The sequence below is a fragment of the Acinonyx jubatus genome, chromosome A1 (genome assembly GCF_027475565.1).
Source record: "Acinonyx jubatus isolate Ajub_Pintada_27869175 chromosome A1, VMU_Ajub_asm_v1.0, whole genome shotgun sequence".
NCBI classification, from domain to species: Eukaryota; Metazoa; Chordata; class Mammalia; order Carnivora; family Felidae; genus Acinonyx; species Acinonyx jubatus.
The window spans coordinates 35378652-35398056 of record NC_069380.1 but is presented as its reverse complement, the minus strand read 5'-3'; the positions used below and the strand labels follow the sequence as shown (position 1 = coordinate 35398056).

Here is a 19405-nt window from a genome sequence, read left to right as displayed (position 1 = left end):
CGCCCAGAATACTTACATCTATTCCCCTGGGTTTGGCCATATGTAATTGTACTAGGCGAGAATATAAGAAAGTCATTATGTGAAAACTACATCCGTGTACTTAAACGTAGTTACTGACAGGTAGTAGTTGTAAAAATAAAGTATTTTCTGTATAGCAAAACAGTTAAAAATCAAGTCTAGAATTTAATTGCCTTAGTTCAAATTGTGACCTCACTACTTTTAATTGTTTGACTTTTCCTCAACTCTGATTTAGTCATCTATAAAATGTGATCTGTAAAATGGGATAATAACAATATCTATTTCATGATTATCTTCTGAGGATTTTAAAAATCAATGGAAAACACTTCAGAAAGGACCTCAGGACACTTCATAAATTTTAGCCATTGCTGCTGTCCTAACACATTAGGACTATGACTAATGTTATGCTGCTAATAGGCTTTTTTTTTAAATCTGATTATAGCGCAAAGTGATTATACAGTTTATAAACTGTTCTGAGCACATATTTACTCAAAATGATTTTATGTGTTTTTGAACTTGTATTTATTTAATGAGAAGTTTCACAGCTTAAGGATGTATAAAAATGACTGAACCGCCTGTCAGATTTCTTGAGAAGTGATAGGGGAAATGCTAATGAAATGTTAGAAGAGAGATCAAGTAGAGTAGGAAGGCAAAAGGAATCTCTTCTTGTAGTTCCGATAGAGAACTTTGAAAGAAGCAAAAAAAAAAAAAAAAAAAAAAATTGGAAATGAGAAGAGTAAATGAAACACCCTAGGCCTAATTAAATAGATGTCTTGGTTGTGAATAATTGACAAACAGACATAAAATTAAAAGAGCATAGCCTAGGAACCATGTGTTGCCATCATGAGCAATGTACAGCAAAGATTTGGGTATTCGAGTTAAATAGAAAGAATTAATTAATACACTAAGTGCTGTCATGACAGAAATATTTTATGTACTCTTGTGCGTTATTGTCTTATATTTAAAACTGACAGGGGAAACATGAGTGGCAAAAAACTAATGAGAAAATATGCATCAGTATAACTTCACAATGGCTTCACTACAGTGGGAGCCAAAGGTTAACACATTGTTGCTCTTTGGGCACAAGCATTACATGTGGCTCTCTGAAGAATTCATTCACTGGAAAACATTGTATCGGAAAATTAGCCCACTAATTGATTTTGCAACAAAATACGTTAAGGTTTTATTAACAGCTATTAATATAACAGAATATTAGAATATTATATTAAAAGCTATGAATAGAATAACAAATGTTATTTTATATACAGCTAGTTTAAAAAACAAAACTCCATATTCTTACGCAATATGATTTTTCATGCTTCCCTTCCATTCCATTTTATTGAACTAAGACTACAACCATATATATTTATTTATACATATATTTGTATATAGAGATTTATAAATATTTTTTAACTCAGTCCCATTTGTTGGGCATTCAGGTTACTTTCAAAGATATGCCCATTCTTACAGGTGAAACCTGACTTATATCCATTCCTCAGGATTAACTGGACGCCTAAAAATGGCTGTATGCCTAGAATTATTATATGTATTTTTAAGCATCATTTCATATACTTCACACTGATGGGAAGTAAAAGGAAGTTTTAACCAAAATTCATCTGAACCCAAACATTTGGTTTGGGTCACTATATCTTTATATATTGTTAATCCTTGATGTCATCTAAAATTATGCATAGATTTTAGGTAATGCTGGGGGTGCCTGGCTGGCTCAGTCAGTTAAGGGTCTGACTTTGGCTCAGGTCATGATCTCACAGTTCGTGAGTTTGAGCCCCACGTCGGGCTGTGTGCTGACAGCTCAGAGCCTGGAGCCTGCTTCGGATTCTGTGTCTCCCTCTGTCTCTGCCCCTCCCCTGGTCGTACTCTGTCTCTCTTTCTCTCAAAAATAAACAAACTTAAAAAAAAAAAAAAAAGATTTCAGGTAATGATTCTTAAACGTCGTACTGGGCGACTAATACATTTTGATAGTGCCTTGGTCCCTGATCTACCCTTAGTTCCTTCATGTGCACTGTGAGAGCAACTTTAAGTCAAAGAAGAGAGATTGTCATTAGATAATAAACACAGACTGTGCTCAGGGTACCAATAAAGAAGATGTGATATTTGTTCCATGTGTTGCTCAAGTAGCTTCTGATACCTTTTCATTCCTATTGTAGATGAGCTTGGGCAATAGAGCATCCTTGTCCCTGTCTTTTCCATGCACTGATTGTTTCCTCTCAAGAGATCATGATTTTGAAAAATGTGAAAACTGCATTGAAATTGGTTTATGTTTAAAAGTCTTTCTTTGCCTCTTTTTCTGAATAGATGGATTCTTTTGTAGTGTTTGTTGAGGTCAAGGGCTCTAATTTTCAACAAAACTTACTTATTAAATGTAGTTTGTTCATGTGAGCGTTTCCTAAATTCCATCTTCTTTTTTAAAAAAATATGAAATTTCCTTTATATTTGCCTTTAAATATCAAAAGCTTTTTAAAAAGTGAAATTTAGTTTACCTCTAGTATAGTGAATTTTCTTTCTTTATTATCGGAAGGTTTTTCACAAATATTTTGTTCCTAGAGTGTTTTACCTTTTATATATTATAATTTTGTCCTTTCAAGTCATTTAATATACTCTCTTTTAGTCTCTGTAGAAACGCTGGAAAAGAATTTGAAGCAGATGGGAAGGCAGCTTCAACAGCTTGAGAAAGATTTGGAAACCTTTCCCCCTCCTGAGGACTTGCATGATAAGTTTCTGACAAAGATGTCCATATCCTTCTGATATCTAAATAACTCACTAGTCAACTAGAGTTACAATTTATTTAATGATGTAGGTATATTTGCATAACCAGTGCTTATCCTACAGTGCCAGATAACAGTTTTAGCCTTTGCCTTCTTGCAAGGAAATTTATCAATGTGTTTGCCTATCATGAATGATACAGAAATGTACTTTGCTTTTTATTCTTTTTTTTGTTTCACTTTGTATCCATTTGGACAGTTTCTCTCCTCTTTTCCCTTCCATTTGCCCTGTTTCCTTGTGATGTTCATGAGAAATTGAAAGGACATGAAAACTCAGTTTGAGGAAGTTTGATATCTACTATCGGGATGTGATTTAGATACTTTTGAAATGTTTCAGGAAGGATATGCAGATTTTATAAACTGGTATGACTTGTCAGCTTAATTTCAAGGGTTGGTATAAAGAATGATCTCATTCCAGAAACTTTAATATTAAAGATATTTAGAAATACTGCATAGTTCCAAAATCAAAATGGAATTTGCCATGATCACTACTCATGCAGGTCTTCTCCAAACACAAATTAGTATCAGTGTATGTGCATATACATATGTGCGTGTGTATGTGTGTATTATGTATATACATAAATGAGACTTGTGTCCTGCTTAATTTAAAGGTTTCTTTTGAATTCGATTATCTTTGGTTACACTAACTTTGTGGCTTATTCTCTAATGAGTAATTGAAGTAATAAAGTTTTTTTTTTAATTTCCTGAAATGAATGTTGAGTTGCTTTGCAAACCATTCTATGAGATTAGAGACTGATATCTTTTGTGTTATAATAAAGTATTACTACAATGCATTATTAAAATCCCATATGGACCTCAGAATTTTATATGAAAGGATAACCCACTTCCAATGAGCTCTTATAAATAGACACTCCTCATATTTTAAACTGAGATAGTTGAAATAAAATAACTGCTTTTCCTCTTTCTGTGCCTTCTCCCCTGAGATTTAGCAAATCACAAAATTATTATTTGGTTTGTCATAGATTTTATTGCATATGCTTTCAGTTTAATTGTGAATTAGTTCAATTTTAGCTTTGTTCACTGTCTCTTTTGGGAAATATCATAAAAATGCACTCCAGCAACAATCAATTCAGGCTAATGTGTTTGTTTCCTTTCATATCTTTCCTACTCATCCAGTTTCTTCTTTTATTAGGCAGTGTGCCATTATCGCTACATTTGAGAAGGGTTGTTTTTTTTTTTTAAACCAAAGGTGAAATCTGTATTTACCCATCAAAAAATATTCTTGCAGCACCTTCTCCTTTGGCAGAGTATGCTTTTTAAAACAAATTTGTTATTGCAGAGTTACATTAGTTTCATCATTCTTAGCCTTTTTTCCCTCCATCATTTTATCATGTTAAAATATTCATATGTGACAGTTTATTTTAATCATTAAGCACTGTTAATTGAAGTACTTTTATTGTTCCCTATAGAGAGAACGCATTTTAGCAAAGGGTTTGCCTGCATACAGTTTCTGGTAATACACTTTGAGCATACTAATTATGAGGCTCCGGTTTCTAGAACCTATAAACTAAGATAAATTCCTGAGCTTAGAGGGAAGGTGGTAGAATCCTGCTCAGCAGATGATCTCAGGACCTATCCATACTTGTATTCATATGACACAAGAAGCTGAATGATGTCGGCTTCTGGAAAGGTATGCAGCTCATAAAAAGCAACCAGCAGGAAATCAGAAACAGGAAGGATGATGCTTTGTTGGAAACAATTTTTCATTCTGAGTACAATTATACTCCATGGACAAGAAAGCTACTACATCCTGTCGCTAAATATCACAACCTAGAAGCCTCTAATGAACTGATTAGCATTCATGTATCTCTTGGAAGTCAGATATACGAACAGTTGGTGCACTTTGCTATTGACAAAGCTTATAATCATAAATATTCTTTGCTGAGATTAGATTGCACTGGTTTGCTTTTCATCTTGGTTAGACATACTAGTTTCGAAGTAATTAAATTCATTCATTGCAAAGCTTTGTTTACTTTAATTAGGACTGACAACAAGTCACATTTTGAATATTAAATGGATTTATATAGATCTTATTAAAGTGGCAAATTGTGAGCTTCTTAATCAGATCTTACAAAATGAAAGGATTCAGAAACTAAAATGCACAATGAATAAAAATGTATTTAACTAAAGTTTGGGCTATTAACGCTCTAACTTTGTTTATGGTTTAAGTTTTTGTGCTTATTAGTTGAAACATGTCAAATTGTTGGGTTCACCAACCAATTCTAAAAGAATATGTGTATTATCTATGTTGTTAGGGATGCATTTATGCAAGTAGATATTTAAACAGTCATGATTTAGTAGCTTAAATAATCTGTTAATTGAATTGTTTTAAATTATGATATAATTTTGTTATGTGAAATTTCCCTGTTAGCATTCAATTATAGTATATTGTAATTTTATTTTTTTAGTGCACTCTCTTTACTTTCATATACTGAGTATAAAAATATGAATTTAGCATATCTTTTAAAATGCATGTACAGTTATTTCATATATATCACATTGCCCTCTTTGTAATATTTATATTTCTTTATAATTGCTAAACTTGGGTCAGAATACAACTGGAGTTAACCATTTCCACTGTAAATATTTGCTTGAAAAATGTGTGACAGGAATTTGAGGCAGGATCACCAATATTGTTATATGCAAACTATTACATGTGAAGTACACATACTTACTAAGCTCTTATATGTGAGAAAATCAGGAAAATGCTAGGATTTGTGTCATGCAGTACCTGTTCATTTCTTTTCACCTTTAGATTCTGGAATATTTCATATGTCAAGGAAAATAACAAATAGATCCTAGAGCATTGCCCTTGAAGTTCTCCCTGCACAAGGATTTATTTACCTTTTCTTCTCTTCCTACCCCACCTCCTGAGTTTCTTAGAAAAAAATTGTTTTGCCAGACATTCATTTTTTTTTTTTTTACTTTTTACCACTTATGTTGCAGTTTCCTTGCCTTTTCCCATATTATAGTCTTTAAATTTGTTCATTGCAGTCCTACTCAATTTTCACACTTTCTTTTTTGTTGTTCTAGTATATATCAATGCTTTAGGTGCTTTTGAAAGTATTATGTAGAGGCGAAACTGTCCTAATAAGTTCCTTGAAGGGCTTAGGTCTTTTATCTGTATTCCATGCTGCATAAGACACAGAATTTTTAGGTAAAGGAATTCAGTACATTTTTATTTAATTGAACAGTGGTTAGAGAGTAAAATAGAGGAACGGGATCTGGGAAATGTAAACTCATGTAACACCTGTCTATTTGCAAGAGTGGGAGTTTGGGTAATTGGGTGGTTTGTCATGGCAGATTTTTCTGTTGACTTACTCTTCTCTCTCTTCTCTCTTTCTTCCTTCCTTGTCTTCCGTTTAACTCGTTCTGAAGGGACTTGTAAAACTCAGGTTAAAATATCCTGGTCCTCATCCAAAGTGACGATGATCTTTTCCTTCCCTGAGGTCTTATTGCACTTATAGAGGGTGCTGCACAGCTTGGTGCTCACAGCTCCTTTCACAGTGATGACTCCCTGTCTGAGGCGATGTCCCCTTAGCCAGGACTTCCCTGTCTAATATCACAGACCTTTATCTTCATGATCATACTTATCACTATCTGAACATCTCATTCATTTACTTCTTTATTCTATCACTACACTCTCGAATGTATGTTTCATGAAAGCAGGGATTTTGCCTACCTCGTTAACCAGTGTTTCCTCTCTTGCCCAGAAAAGTGGAATGCAGTGGAGCTTAGGGAATACTTACTGACTAGCTGGTTGGCTGCCTGGCTGGATCCTGAGTACTTAAGAAGATCTATAAAAGGTATCAGGCATGTAGGACTGTTTGGAGCTGGTCCTTGTAAGATGTGTTAATGGAAGTAATAGATATCCTTGTTGGGGGAAGCAATAACGAGGGCAGGATGTAAGAATAAATGTAGTACGTATTTGTGCTGGGTGGTTTCACCATCTCATAATGAGAGACTAGCCCTTCATTAGGGATGTAGAGTGCCTCATCAATGTCATCATTTATTCTATCCTATCAGACAGTCATTTTAAAGTGAGAATTAATTTGACTATTTCCAAAATTGTTTCTGTTCAATCACAATTTTACCATTCTCGTGGGTTATTCCAGTTATTCAAAGCTCCATTGCATTTCCCTTGGGAGCAAATTGTTTTCTAGATAACAATGATAAGAAAATTAACTTATAAAGCTCTCTAGCTGTCAGAACAAGACCATGTCATTTCCATGGTTTTGACTCTTGGTTTTCTTTCCCATCACATCTTTTTTATGTTTCCATAGAATTGTAGTACTTTTATTAAGAATATAGTATTAATATCATTTCTGATGTTTCATGAACTTGTGATTACTACTTGAAAATCTTAAAAAGTGTTACTGGGTAATACTTACAGCTTTGTTTTAACCTGTTTACCAAACTGATTCTTGAGAAAGGGAGTATTCGCAGGTGTCAGGATAAAATTACTCATATTTGTGAAGTGCCTCTTATTAAAACACAAAGCCTTACTATGCAGTCAGTGAGGGGAAAGACAAGGAGTAGCTTTAGGACCATGCAATTAGAAACGCCCACTAAAGTAGCCTACTTAACATGTTGTCCAGCAAAACTACTTTTCAGGGACTCTGTTAACTCTTAGCATTACATCCAAATTGTATGTGTGTGAATGCATAAAGATGGACTTTTTTGAATAGAAGTTCTGTGGCTTTCATCACACTTTTGAGAAAGGCTGTTACCTTCCCACTGATGGAAATTTGATGACTCACTAGGGGGAGATGAGTAATTGACACGAATGTAGTGGCAGACAAGTACTGAGAAGGTGGAACACAGCATCCACAGAAGGGGCTGACAGTCCAAGGTGGCCATCCTCTAGAAATGTGGCAAGAGCAAAGTGCTATCAAGGAATTGGTCTAGAAGGGAAAACTCCCCTCCGTTCCAGCTGAGTACAATGGATTGCAAATGCTATGTGTTCAGTGGAACGAACTTCTTACTGTAGAGATTAGAAAATAAGGCTTTGTGGAAGAGGAATAATTGAAGGAACCTTTGAATGATAGGTTTGGGCGAGCAAAGGCAGAAAACAATTTCTCTTTTAGACAAGAGTTAAGGATGTATTAATAATCCATATGGAGATAGTCTGTCTCTGGGACATAAATAATTTTAGGTGAAAGTTTATAGATTGAATAGATAAACCAATGTTGATTTCTGACCTTACTATATAAATGAAGGACTGATTATTTCACATTACAAATGAATCACCATACGGTCCATTTAATATTAGTTTCTGAATGTGTTTCAAACGTGATTTTTTAATTTACATACATTTGCTTTATAATATTTCATGAATATGGATATTTCATAAGACAAAGTGTATGGAAATCTGTCAAGTGTGACTGTATTATAATTTCCTGTGATTTTGTGATTTGAGTAATTACAGAAAATCTTTTGTTTATGCAAGCATTAAAAAATGATACTACATATAAATTCATCAGCCACTGCTGCTATTATGATCCAGATTCTAGAAAATATAAGGAGGCATTTTGCTACTCAGATGAATATAAACTGGACTACAGAAAGGTCTATAGATTTTCTTAAGGTTATTTAAAAAAAGTATCAACCCTTCCATTAGAATCCAGACTCCTATATTTAGTATACTCTTTTTTTCCCCTAAAATGCTAAATATAAAAGTAAGCAGGGCATAGTCTGGGGGGTGCAGAGAGGGAGAAATAACCAGCATAGAAGGGCAGTAAGTAATCTGTGGTCTGACCCCAGACATGGACAAGTGAGCCGTGATGGACTGGAATGCCTTTTTTTGGGGAGGTTGGGCTCTAATTATTAGAAAATTTCCATGCCCCCCTGGATTTCACCACCCATCTAACAGCAATGCTGCCTCTTTCTTTCTCAGTCTTCCTTTCTCAAAATGAAAGGTCGAGATCAGTTTCCTTATTTTATCTTCCATTGGGGAATACTCTGACCAGAGGAACCGTTATCTTTCAAAATTGTGGAAAATCTTTTTTTTTTTTTTTTTTGGCTATAAAAATTCCTTTTTTGGTTTTCTTTTCTTGGCACGAATCTAGTTATTCTTATTACTGACTTTAAAAAAATATATGTATACTGGGGCGCCTGGGTGGCTCAGTTGGTTGAGTGTCCGACTCTTGATTTCGGCTCAGCTCATGATCCCACACTTTGTGGGATCAAGCCCTGCATCAGGCTCTGTGAAGACAGTGCAGAGCCTGGTTGGGATTTTTTTCTCTCCCTCTCTCTGCCTCTCCCCCCAAAAACAGATAACTAAGCAAATATTTAAAAATTTAAAAATATACTAACATCTTTATTTTTTTGCATTAGAGACAATAAAATGGCTTGGATAAGCTTAATTCTGTATATTCCATTTCTTTAAATGTCCCAGTTTAAAGGAGCCATAGACGATTATGAATGATGCTCTAACAGAGTCATCTTTTCAGAATGAAGTATGGTATATCTAATTGCTAATTGCATTAGCAATTTGTCAAACCACAAAGGAAATTCTATGGTTTGTTTAGAAAATGTTTTCTAATGCCACTGCAACATTTACACTGTTAGTCTTCTGAAAATCAGTGTGTTTTGAACTGTGTTGTCATAAATGAGAAGAGAATATTTCTGTATGTGTATGTGCCAGATCATAATTTTAGATGATGCAATGCATAAAATAAATCACTTCCCAGTTTTCCAAAGGAGAATTTAAAACATGAAGTTCTGTAATATTTGAAGTTTTTTTTTTTAATTTTTTTAACGTTTATTTATTTTTGAGACAGAGAGAGACAGAGCATGAACGGGGGAGGGTCACAGAGAGAGGGAGACACAGAATCTGAAACAGGCTCCAGGCTCTGAGCTGTCAACACAGAGCCCAACGCGGGGCTCGAACCCACGGACCGTGAGATCATGACCTGAGCCGAAGTCGGACGCTCAACCGACCGAGCCACCCAGGCGCCCCTAATATTTGAAGTTTTTAATGTAACTCTTAATTTATTTTTTGATGGACTTTAGAACCACATATATAACCCAAAATGCAATAAAAATAAAAGGGATTTACATGTACTACAAAATGCTATTCATTTTTCTAAGAATTTTGAATTATTAACGTGTTTAATCCTCACAGCAGCCCTGTGAAATGGATGATATTCTTATTCCCATTTTACAGATAAGGAAGTCCTAGCCCAGAGAGATTAAGGCATGTGCCCACAGGCAACCACCAAGTGCGGGAGCTGGAAATTGACATCGGGCATCCAGTTTAACTGCTGTGTTCAGCACCCATGTGGTTGATTTCAATATCATTGAAATTACTCAATATCAGACACTGAGCTATAATTTAAATCATATTGAATGATGTGAATAACGTACATACATACACTGGAAGAATAATTTCCATGGACTCAATTGTCAAAAAGAAATATAAAAAAAATAAATATTTAACTTTTCTGATAATTTGGCCAGAGTTAGAGATTGGTGTTAAGATTTTACTGTCGTACAGGATAGATTGAGTTTTGAGAACAATGACCTGTTAGAGGTAATTTTGGCATTTTGGAGATGTGTAATAGTGACTAATAATTCAAACATTGGATTCACAGGATATTTTTTTTTTCCTAAAACATTACTTTGTAAATTTCAGAATCCCTTAACTCTAAGATACAGCTTTGTTATCAGTGCAAAAGAACAATACGGGAAACTTTTAAAGTTACACGAAAACATGGAAACGTTATACCAGAGTGTGATGGGATACTACGCCATTGATGTGAAGAAGGTGTCTGTGGAAGACTTTTTTAATGACTTGAATAACTTCAGAACCACATTCATGGTATGTTAAAATGTTTAATTTTTTTTTAAGATAGTATTTGTGTCTATACATCTCATCAGTTTTTACTTTCATTTCGTTACTTTATTCCAGTATTGCTGTTGGTAATAAAACCTACCTTTCCCCATGTTGAAAGTTAGCTTTAAAAATTTCAGATTTTAAATCTATTGAAAAATATGTGGTTTGTTCTCTTTTTGGCCTTCCCAACGTTAAGCTGTAATCAGAAATTTTGATTGAAAATATGACAAATTCTGAAGTTTCTCATAAAGACTCCCCTCCTGGCTGATTACAGAGCACTTTTGTAATACGTTTTTGGCTATGAATTTGTTTCTTTATACTTGAGATCAGTTTGTATTTTGTGGTATAATTTTACCAAATTCCGTGAAGCTCTTATGAAGCTTCTTATTTTCCTTTTCTTTTCTTAATGCATTGTACAATAAGCTACCTGTGATTTGCCTTTGAATGGATTTTAGATTCCTAGGGTTTCCTTTAGATACTTTAATAGGGAGGTCAGGTCTTTGATGTGGAATCCTTTCATTTAGGCATTAAAAAGATCTTTTGAAAAGTATTAGCTGATTAGATGAGGAAAAAAACCACACACATATTAAAGTGAGAAAGCATTGTTGCCTCCCTGGGGAAAATGGTGATACAATTCTGCAACAAAAAATTATGTTATTCTTAATAGATGGGTAAGTCATTTCTCTATTTCAGCAAATGTTTGTGGGGATTAAAAAGTTTCGAAGGGTAAGGAAAAAAGAAAATGCTTAAGCTTAAAGAAGTTGTTCTTTTTACTCTAAGGAAAACTTTATTGCTGAATTTATTGGACTTTGTTAAGATGAGATAGTCTTTTAATAAAAACTCAGTATTTCAGGAGCACCTGGGTGGCTCAGTTGGTTAAACGTGTGACTTTGGCTCAGGTCCTGATCTCATGGTTCGTGAGTTTGAGCCCTGCATCGGGCCCTATGCTGAGAACTCAGAGCCTGGAGCCTGCTTCATATTCTGTGTCTCCCTCTCTCTCTGCCCCTCCCCTGCTCAGGCTCTGTCTTTCTCTCTCAAAAATAAACAAACATTAAAAAATTTTTCTTTAAAACCTCAGTATTTATTTTTTTTAATATGAAGTTTATTCTCAAATTGGTTTCCATACAACACCCAGTGCTCATCCCAACAGGTGCCCTCCTCAGTACCCATTGCCTGCCCTCCCTCCATCCCACCCCCCATCGACACTCAGTTCTCAGTTTTTAAGAGTCTCTTATGGTTTGGCTCTCTCCCTCTCTTTTTTTTTTTTTTTTTCCCCTTCCCCTCCCCCATGGTCTTCTGTTAAGTTTCTCAGGATCCACATGAAAGTGAAAACATATGGTATCTGTCTTTCTCTGTATTACTTATTTCACTTAGTATTACGCTCTCCAGTTCTATGCACATTGCTACAAAAGACCATATTTCATTCTTTCTCATTGCCAAGTAGTATTCCATTGTGTATATAAACCACAGTTTCTTTATCCATTCATCAGTTGATGGACATTTAAAGCTTCAGTATTTCAAAGGAACACTAGTCTATGGTACATATACATTTGCTCATAGCTTTAGTTTGTTCCTTCCACAAATTCAAAATGATTCTTTAGTTTTTCACTATCACAAGTAGAAGAACTGGATTTGATTGACAAATATATTTATTGTGTGCCTATATATGTGATAAATTGTACAATATGGTATTTTAACTTTAAAATATTTTATGCCTTAATGTAAGTCGCAAAGGCTCTGCAGTCTGGGAGAGCTGGGTTTGGATTCCACACTAGTTATATGACCATGAACTGATATAACCTTCCTGAGTTTCAGTTTCCATATCTGTAAATGGAAATATTAATTCCTTTCTCATAAAAGTGTTTATTAAGCTAGCTAATATATACTAAGTATTTATCACAGTTCCTTGCACATGATAGTCGTTTAATAAATTCGTATGCAGTGAAGGGTTAACTCAGTAGGCTTGAGGTGTTTCAAACCTGGAACCAGTCCTACACTGGTTCCTGGGAGATAACCCGTTAGGTCTTGGAATACCCTGTCTCATAGGGATATTTGTCTGCTTGGGGCCTTGGACCAAACTAGATGGTTTTTTCTAGAAATGTGATTTGCAGTGAGTACCTGTTTTTGTTCCCATGAAGCCCTGGGCTATACTGTTTGGTTTGTCCTCTATAGGACGCTAGAGGCTGAGCAGCTAAGGTGGTCCATGTGGAAGGTCCAGGCATACATGTTTTTTTCCAATAAAAACTCTTGACATCAAGGAATGAGAGAGCTTTCCTAGTAGGCAATACTTCATATGTCATAATGGAACTCCTCTGGGAGAAGCCTATGGTGATTTTAATCTGTGTCCTTTCACTGTAATAAACTGTAACCATGAGTACAATAGCTTTTCTGAGTTCTAAGTCCTTCCAACAAATGATCAAATGTGAGGGTGGTCTTGGGGACTCCTGACACAATTATGTTATAAAGGTATAAAATAGATATACGAAGTAATAATACCCATCATATATTGAGTATTCCATGAACCAGACATTCTTCCAGATGCCTTATGTATATTATCTCAGTCAGTCTTCATAATAATTCTCCACCTTTCACTGTTACCTTCTCTCTGAGGCAAATGAAGAAACCGAGGTACAGAGATGGAACATATCTGGCTCAATGTGTTTTAGCTATAAAATGGTGGAACTAGAATTTGTACTCCTGCAGGCTTCCTCCAAGAGCCTGTGTAATTAAATGCTGTGTGGTGCTCCCTCCCTTGTTTATAGCTTGTGTTCCATTTTACAAATAACACTGGCACTGAAAGGGTTTAAAAAATGAAATCTAGGCCATACTGTTTTTAAGCATTCAGATTGACATTTGAATCAAGTCTAATTCAAAATCTTCCTAAGATCTAGTAGGATTAGAGGGCTTTGGGTGTTGTGGGGATAACTTGGCATTAGTGTTACTAATGGTGGAAGGGTGAGGAAGTGTTTGATTGGAGAAGGGTCCAAAAAAAGGAGGGTAATAGAGTGACAGCTGTACTTTGTGTGTATTTCAGAGTTCACATGGGTCCTAGAAGTAATTGTTGTCATATATACATATGCACACTGTCCTAAACTAACCTCCTTAGAGCTAAATATAAAAAATATATTTCATTTAAATGAGTAATTTGGAGAGGAAATAATCTTTAGGGTAAAAGTAAACATAAAGGAGACTATAGAAGCAAAGTGGCTCTACTAAGGTGATACAATTTGGCACACAAATTTTATTCTTTCTTCCTTTCTTTCTGGTAAATATAGTTATACTGCTTGAATTTTAGACAGTGCATATTTTAAAAGATCACATATCAATATTGGCAAAAATTTTTGACAAATGTTTTATTTTCTCAAATCCCTGATCCCTTACATTGCTATTTAATTCCTCACCATTCAACTTTGAAAATCCTACTAACTTCACTGAATCAGTGTGAAAATATTAACAACAGATGTGGAACTTTAATGGGTTGAAGGTCTGTTCTGGAAAGGTCTATTTATACAATAGGCAAAAAATATATAGCTAGATTTTCTTTTTAAGAAAATACTGGTAAGATACGTTTATATTGTGACTTCATCCACTGGTATTTAGGAATACTCCTGGTCGTGAATGAGCAAATTTTACCATTAAAGTGAAGTTCTGTTTTGTATTATATGCAAGGAGTTGGAACCACTGTCTTCATTCCATAGCTGTCCCCCTCCCTCACTATGACAGTTTTCCATGGAATGTTTTCTCTCAAGTTTAGACCGTCCTACTTATATATGGTTCCCTATGCCTGGAGCAGTCTGTCCATACTTTGCCTGGCTAAATTACTATACTCACCCTTCTGATCTCTGCTCAGACTTCGCTTCATCTTATAAAATCTATGTCTATCTTGCATATGTTTGTTTCTCTAATGTAATTCATGGCGTGTAACAAATAGCCAAATTTGTTGAGGGATAGATGTTCTCATCTACAATGGGTGCCAGGCTTTAGTAGCTAATACATATAGTGCCAGTCAAGTGCCAAGTTCTCCACTTACTCATTTAACCCTAACAATAACCAGGTGTGGTAGGCATACTGTTACTATTCCCATTTTACAGATGGGGAAACTGAGGTTTAGAGAGATTGTGACTTGCCCATTGTTGACATAGCCAGCAATTGACGGAGCTGAGGGGCTAACCCAGGGAGTCTTGCACCAGCCTATGCCATATATGGCTAAACTATACTAATTCCTATTAATATAGTTTAAATTACATTTAAAAGAACTGTTAGGACTAATGTGAAAACTAACCCCTCCCCAAAATAAAAAAAAAAACGTGATCACTTTTATTTTTAATAGTAATTTAGTTTATGAGTAGTTTATCCCAAAATGTTCGTATTTTAGGATTGCCCCAGAAGTTACTCTTAAGCAATTAAAGGCCGGCTCATTTTTATTCAGAGCCGATTACTATACCTTTTACCAACTCATGTCATTTCTTATCAGTGTTACCAGGATCTCATCAGTAATTGGTTTAGATACAACTGTTTTGGTTCTTGTTTTTTTCCCACCCTGAGAGCCCTAATACAATAGCTAAAGAAGGAAAATCTGTTCCAGACTACTGCTTCAAGCCATGTAGACCAAGGGGAAAAAGTTCTAAGATCATGGAGCTTCCTCTGTGGGGTAACTGCTCATTGTGACACCAGTTGAACTCTCCTCTTTTCTAGTTGGAGATCCTCAACTAGAAATTAATTTGTTTTTGTTTTAACAATCTACTATAGGTAAATGGTTTCTATTTAGGACTAGTAATCAATTTCCAAGAAATAGGGAGTAAGCTTACATATTGTAATTTTATATATCTTTATTTTTTAAATTTTATTTATTTATTTTGAGAGAGAGAGTGAGCAGGAGAGGGGCAGAGAGAGAGAATCCCAAGCAGGCTCCACATTGTCAGCACAGAGCCTGATGCGGGACTCAATTCCATGAACCATGAGATCATGACCTGAGCCAAAATCAAGAGTCAGGACGCTTAACCATCTGAGCCACCCAAGTACCCCAAGCTTTATTTTTATTACTATCTTCAACAAGACAAATCCAACAACAACTGCCCCTGATTGAGTGCCTGCTTCTTGCTAGACTCTCTGCTAGATGCTGTACGCGTGTCATCTGACTTAGTCTTCCCAGCATTCTTGTGAGATACAGAATGTCACCCGTGTAGTAACTGTGGGGTAGGGAATTTCAGTATGCTTCCGAACTGGTAGGGGCTAAGATTTGAATGGAAGCCTCCCTGATTCCAAAGCCTCTACTTTTTAATATATTTCCAGCATATATCCAATATATTGCTTAGAGAGTTTGGAAGAATTGTTAAAATGTGATTTTTAAGGGCATTTTTGGTAACTTACAAGTGTAAATCAGCACAAGACATTTTTTTATTTTCTCACCCCTTAATAGAATAACTTCTTGTTTACGTCAATGCATTCATGATAGGAGAATGTTTACTGGTCTTGTTCCGTTTCAAAGCATAAAATGTTTTCTTTTAAAATTAGAGGATTATTAATGTACCACAAGGCTGGCGTGAAGGTTAAGGTATGGAGTGGAGAGCTGGCAAGATAGTCTTTCCTGTAGGAGTCATGGGAACCATAAAGTTCAAATTGGAGGTACTAGGTGGAAATGTTTGACCCTGCACTGTAGGCTAAGCAAATCACTGTCCTACCAGGCATCAAGCTTCACCAAGTGAAGTTCATGCCTTCAGGTGTGTAGTGTTGTAGAACGATAATCATCATCTTCCACTTGTGATTGATTTTGGACTCACTGTTAGATGCAACTACCAATGTGCCCATTACTCATAGAGGTGCATGCTTCTATGGGATGAATTGAGCCCATTATGGAATTTTTGTCGGCTTTTACTGGGACACTCCATTCCCCTTTTTCTTACCTAACAGCTGTAGAATGTTCATGTTGGTCCTTTGAGTATAAACCTAATTTTCATGTGTGTCATTGGTCCCTGTGGCCTTGAAGCATAATGCATGTCCTAGCCCCACTTCCCATTCATATTTATATTAGAGAATTCTGCTCAAAGCGCCTTTACTCATCCCTGAAATACATGGTCTCTTCTTTAAAATTTTTCTTATCTTGGTGAGGCTTTCCTTTCTCCTCATTGAAAGTTCTTTTGCTTTTCTCTTTCTTTAACCAGAATTATTAGCACAGTGCAACAACACTCTTAACTCCTTAAGCAAATTTCATCTGACACCTTGTTTATTTTGCTTAACAACCTCATCTTACAGAAATACTTCTGAATGCTCCCCCCTCTTTGCTCTCCTTTGTTACTTGTTCCCTTTTAGATAACATGTTTGAAAACAATTTTCATACCAAATTATAATTATTAAGAATATGTCATTTTTCTGTTTATTTATTTGAAGTATAGTTGATACACATTGTGTCATTAGTTTCACGTGCACAACATAGTGATTCAGCACCTCTGTATATTATGCTGTGCACATTGCGAGTGTAGATACCGTCTGCCATGACACAACATCATTGACTATATTCTCTATGGTATATCTTTCATCTCCATGACTTGTTCATTCCATAACTGGAAGCCTGGATCTCTCACTCCCCTTCACCCATTTTGCCCATCCTCCCAGCCTTCTCCCCTCTGACAGCCACCAGTTTGTTCTCTGTATTTATGGGTCTCTGTCAATTTTCTGTTTTAATTATACATATGTAACTGCTATGATGAGCCTCTGAATTTACAATTTCATATATTCCAACACAGAATTGGAGTGACTACACTTAAAGAAGTCACATTTTTTGGTTCTTGTAGCTCTTTTTCTGAGCACATAAACATTTCCTGTAGGGATTTTATTTTTTTAAATTTTTTTTTTAACGTTTATTTATTTTTGAGACATAGACAGCTCATGAACAGGGGAGGGTCAGAGAGAGAGGGGGAGACACAGAATCTGAAACAGGCTCCAGGTTGAGCTGTCAGCACAGAGCCCGACGCGGGGCTTGAACTCACGAACCGTGAGATCATGACCTGAGCTGAAGTCAGACGCTTAACCGACTGAGCCACCCAGGCGCCCCTCCTGTAGGGATTTTAAAGTACTGGAAAAGATTACTGGACATCCTTCTTTATTAATAGTTTCTAAGACCCTGCATATCTGGGGCACCCCACTTGGGTTAGGATTTTGAGGGCGAGGAAAAGCAATCCTTGCCTTAAAAGGGATTACTATTACACACACAAAAGGTGGGGTGGCCTCCGTTAGGTCTTCCTTTCTTTTCTGTGTTCCAGTTTTGAGTATATGTGCCAAACTTTGCATTTGTTCTTTTCTTGTCCCTGAAGTCCTGTCGATTCCTCCCCTAAATTTTCTTTCCTACGTATATACCTCCCATCCGAATTGTGTAATGGCAATCATTGAGAAAGGAGTCACTCTGTTTTCTTCAAATCTTAACTTACTTATGAATTCACCCTTTGTGCTTGTTTTTAACAGTGGTATTTTGCCAGTTGTCTTATTTTGGGGAAGACAGCAATGGCTGACAGTGAAAGCTCTGGCATCAGAACACCCAGGGTGATAAGACTGTGGCCAAGTTACTTAACCTTAGTGAGCCTGTTTCCTGTTAATAACAGCTTGTGTTTCTTCAGGATGTTACATTTTGAAGATCAAATGACATAATGTACATATACCCCCAAAACAAGTTAGCTATCTACAGAGAATAGAAATAATTTTCACCTCTCCCATCTCATAACAGAATCGATATTTTAAGGATTTCTCCCTTTTTTTTTTAATGCTTCTATATAGACACTTTGAACTAAATAAGGAGTACCTATTTTTCAATAATAGCTCTGTGTTTAGATTATTTCCACAATTCTGTTAAAGTTATGTTTGATCCATTTAAAGATCCATCATTCATGTTACTTGAAGACTTTAAGTTGATTTTTCGTTCATACAATTGAAATACACTGTGTAGTGAACAAAAATAAAATCAGTTGTAACTCATTTAACCTTGCTGCATGGATTGATCAAATATAATTTCTCTCTTCTACTGAATACTGAGACTGAAGTAGTGATTTGCCAAACAAAAATAAAATCATCCAATGAGGGGGTATTTTTAGTATACAAATATTTTTGATATGGAGGACAGCCAGAACAAAACTGATCATTTAAGTTATACAAATCTTATCCTTGTCAACTGTAAATGCCATTTCTGATAACCATTGTATGGACTAACTAGGTGACCAATAGGAATTCCAAAGCACTAAGCTTTTCCCGTGTGCTTCTTAAATCCTGTACATTGATCATGTTATCAGAGAAAAGAAGCATGTGAAAAAGTCATCTGGCTGGATGGTGAGTCAACTTGGGTAGTTATAGGAAATATCTTCTCTCCTTGCTTGTTTTGTTGAGTTTACAGCTTACAAATTGTCTTCATTGGCACCGTTGTTATTCTGAGATCACAGTTGGAGGTATAAAGCCCCACACCTAGAAAAAAACCCAAGTGTTTTAGCTCTAGGATGTTTTTCTTCATATCCTTTACTATCTGATTATTTAAGGAATTAGAGCTATTCCAGGTGCTGAATATTTTAGACTTGCAACCTTGAAAATAATTATGATAGGTTCTTCTAATCTTTAATTTTTAGTCTTTTCACAGTAAAAACACAGCTAGACTAATTGACTTACGTTTTCTCTTTACTGATAAGATTTATTTTTACTACACATTGCTTAGTGGGATTATTAGTGCATCTGACAGGTCTATATGATTAAATGACTGGTAATTTTTATT

General features: G+C 35.5%; 1 protein-coding gene across 4 annotated transcripts in view; it reads left to right on the top strand.

The window, feature by feature from the left end:
• DIAPH3 (diaphanous related formin 3) overlaps positions 1–19405 on the top strand; it is a 503888-nt gene that overhangs the window by 297565 nt on the left and 186918 nt on the right. For all 4 annotated transcript variants that reach the window (XM_053216218.1, XM_053216210.1, XM_053216209.1 and 1 more), the window contains 2 exons: positions 2648–2768; positions 10476–10644. In XM_053216218.1, the coding sequence (XP_053072193.1) occupies positions 2648–2768; positions 10476–10644 (290 nt within the window). The remainder of the gene's footprint in view (positions 1–2647; positions 2769–10475; positions 10645–19405) is intronic.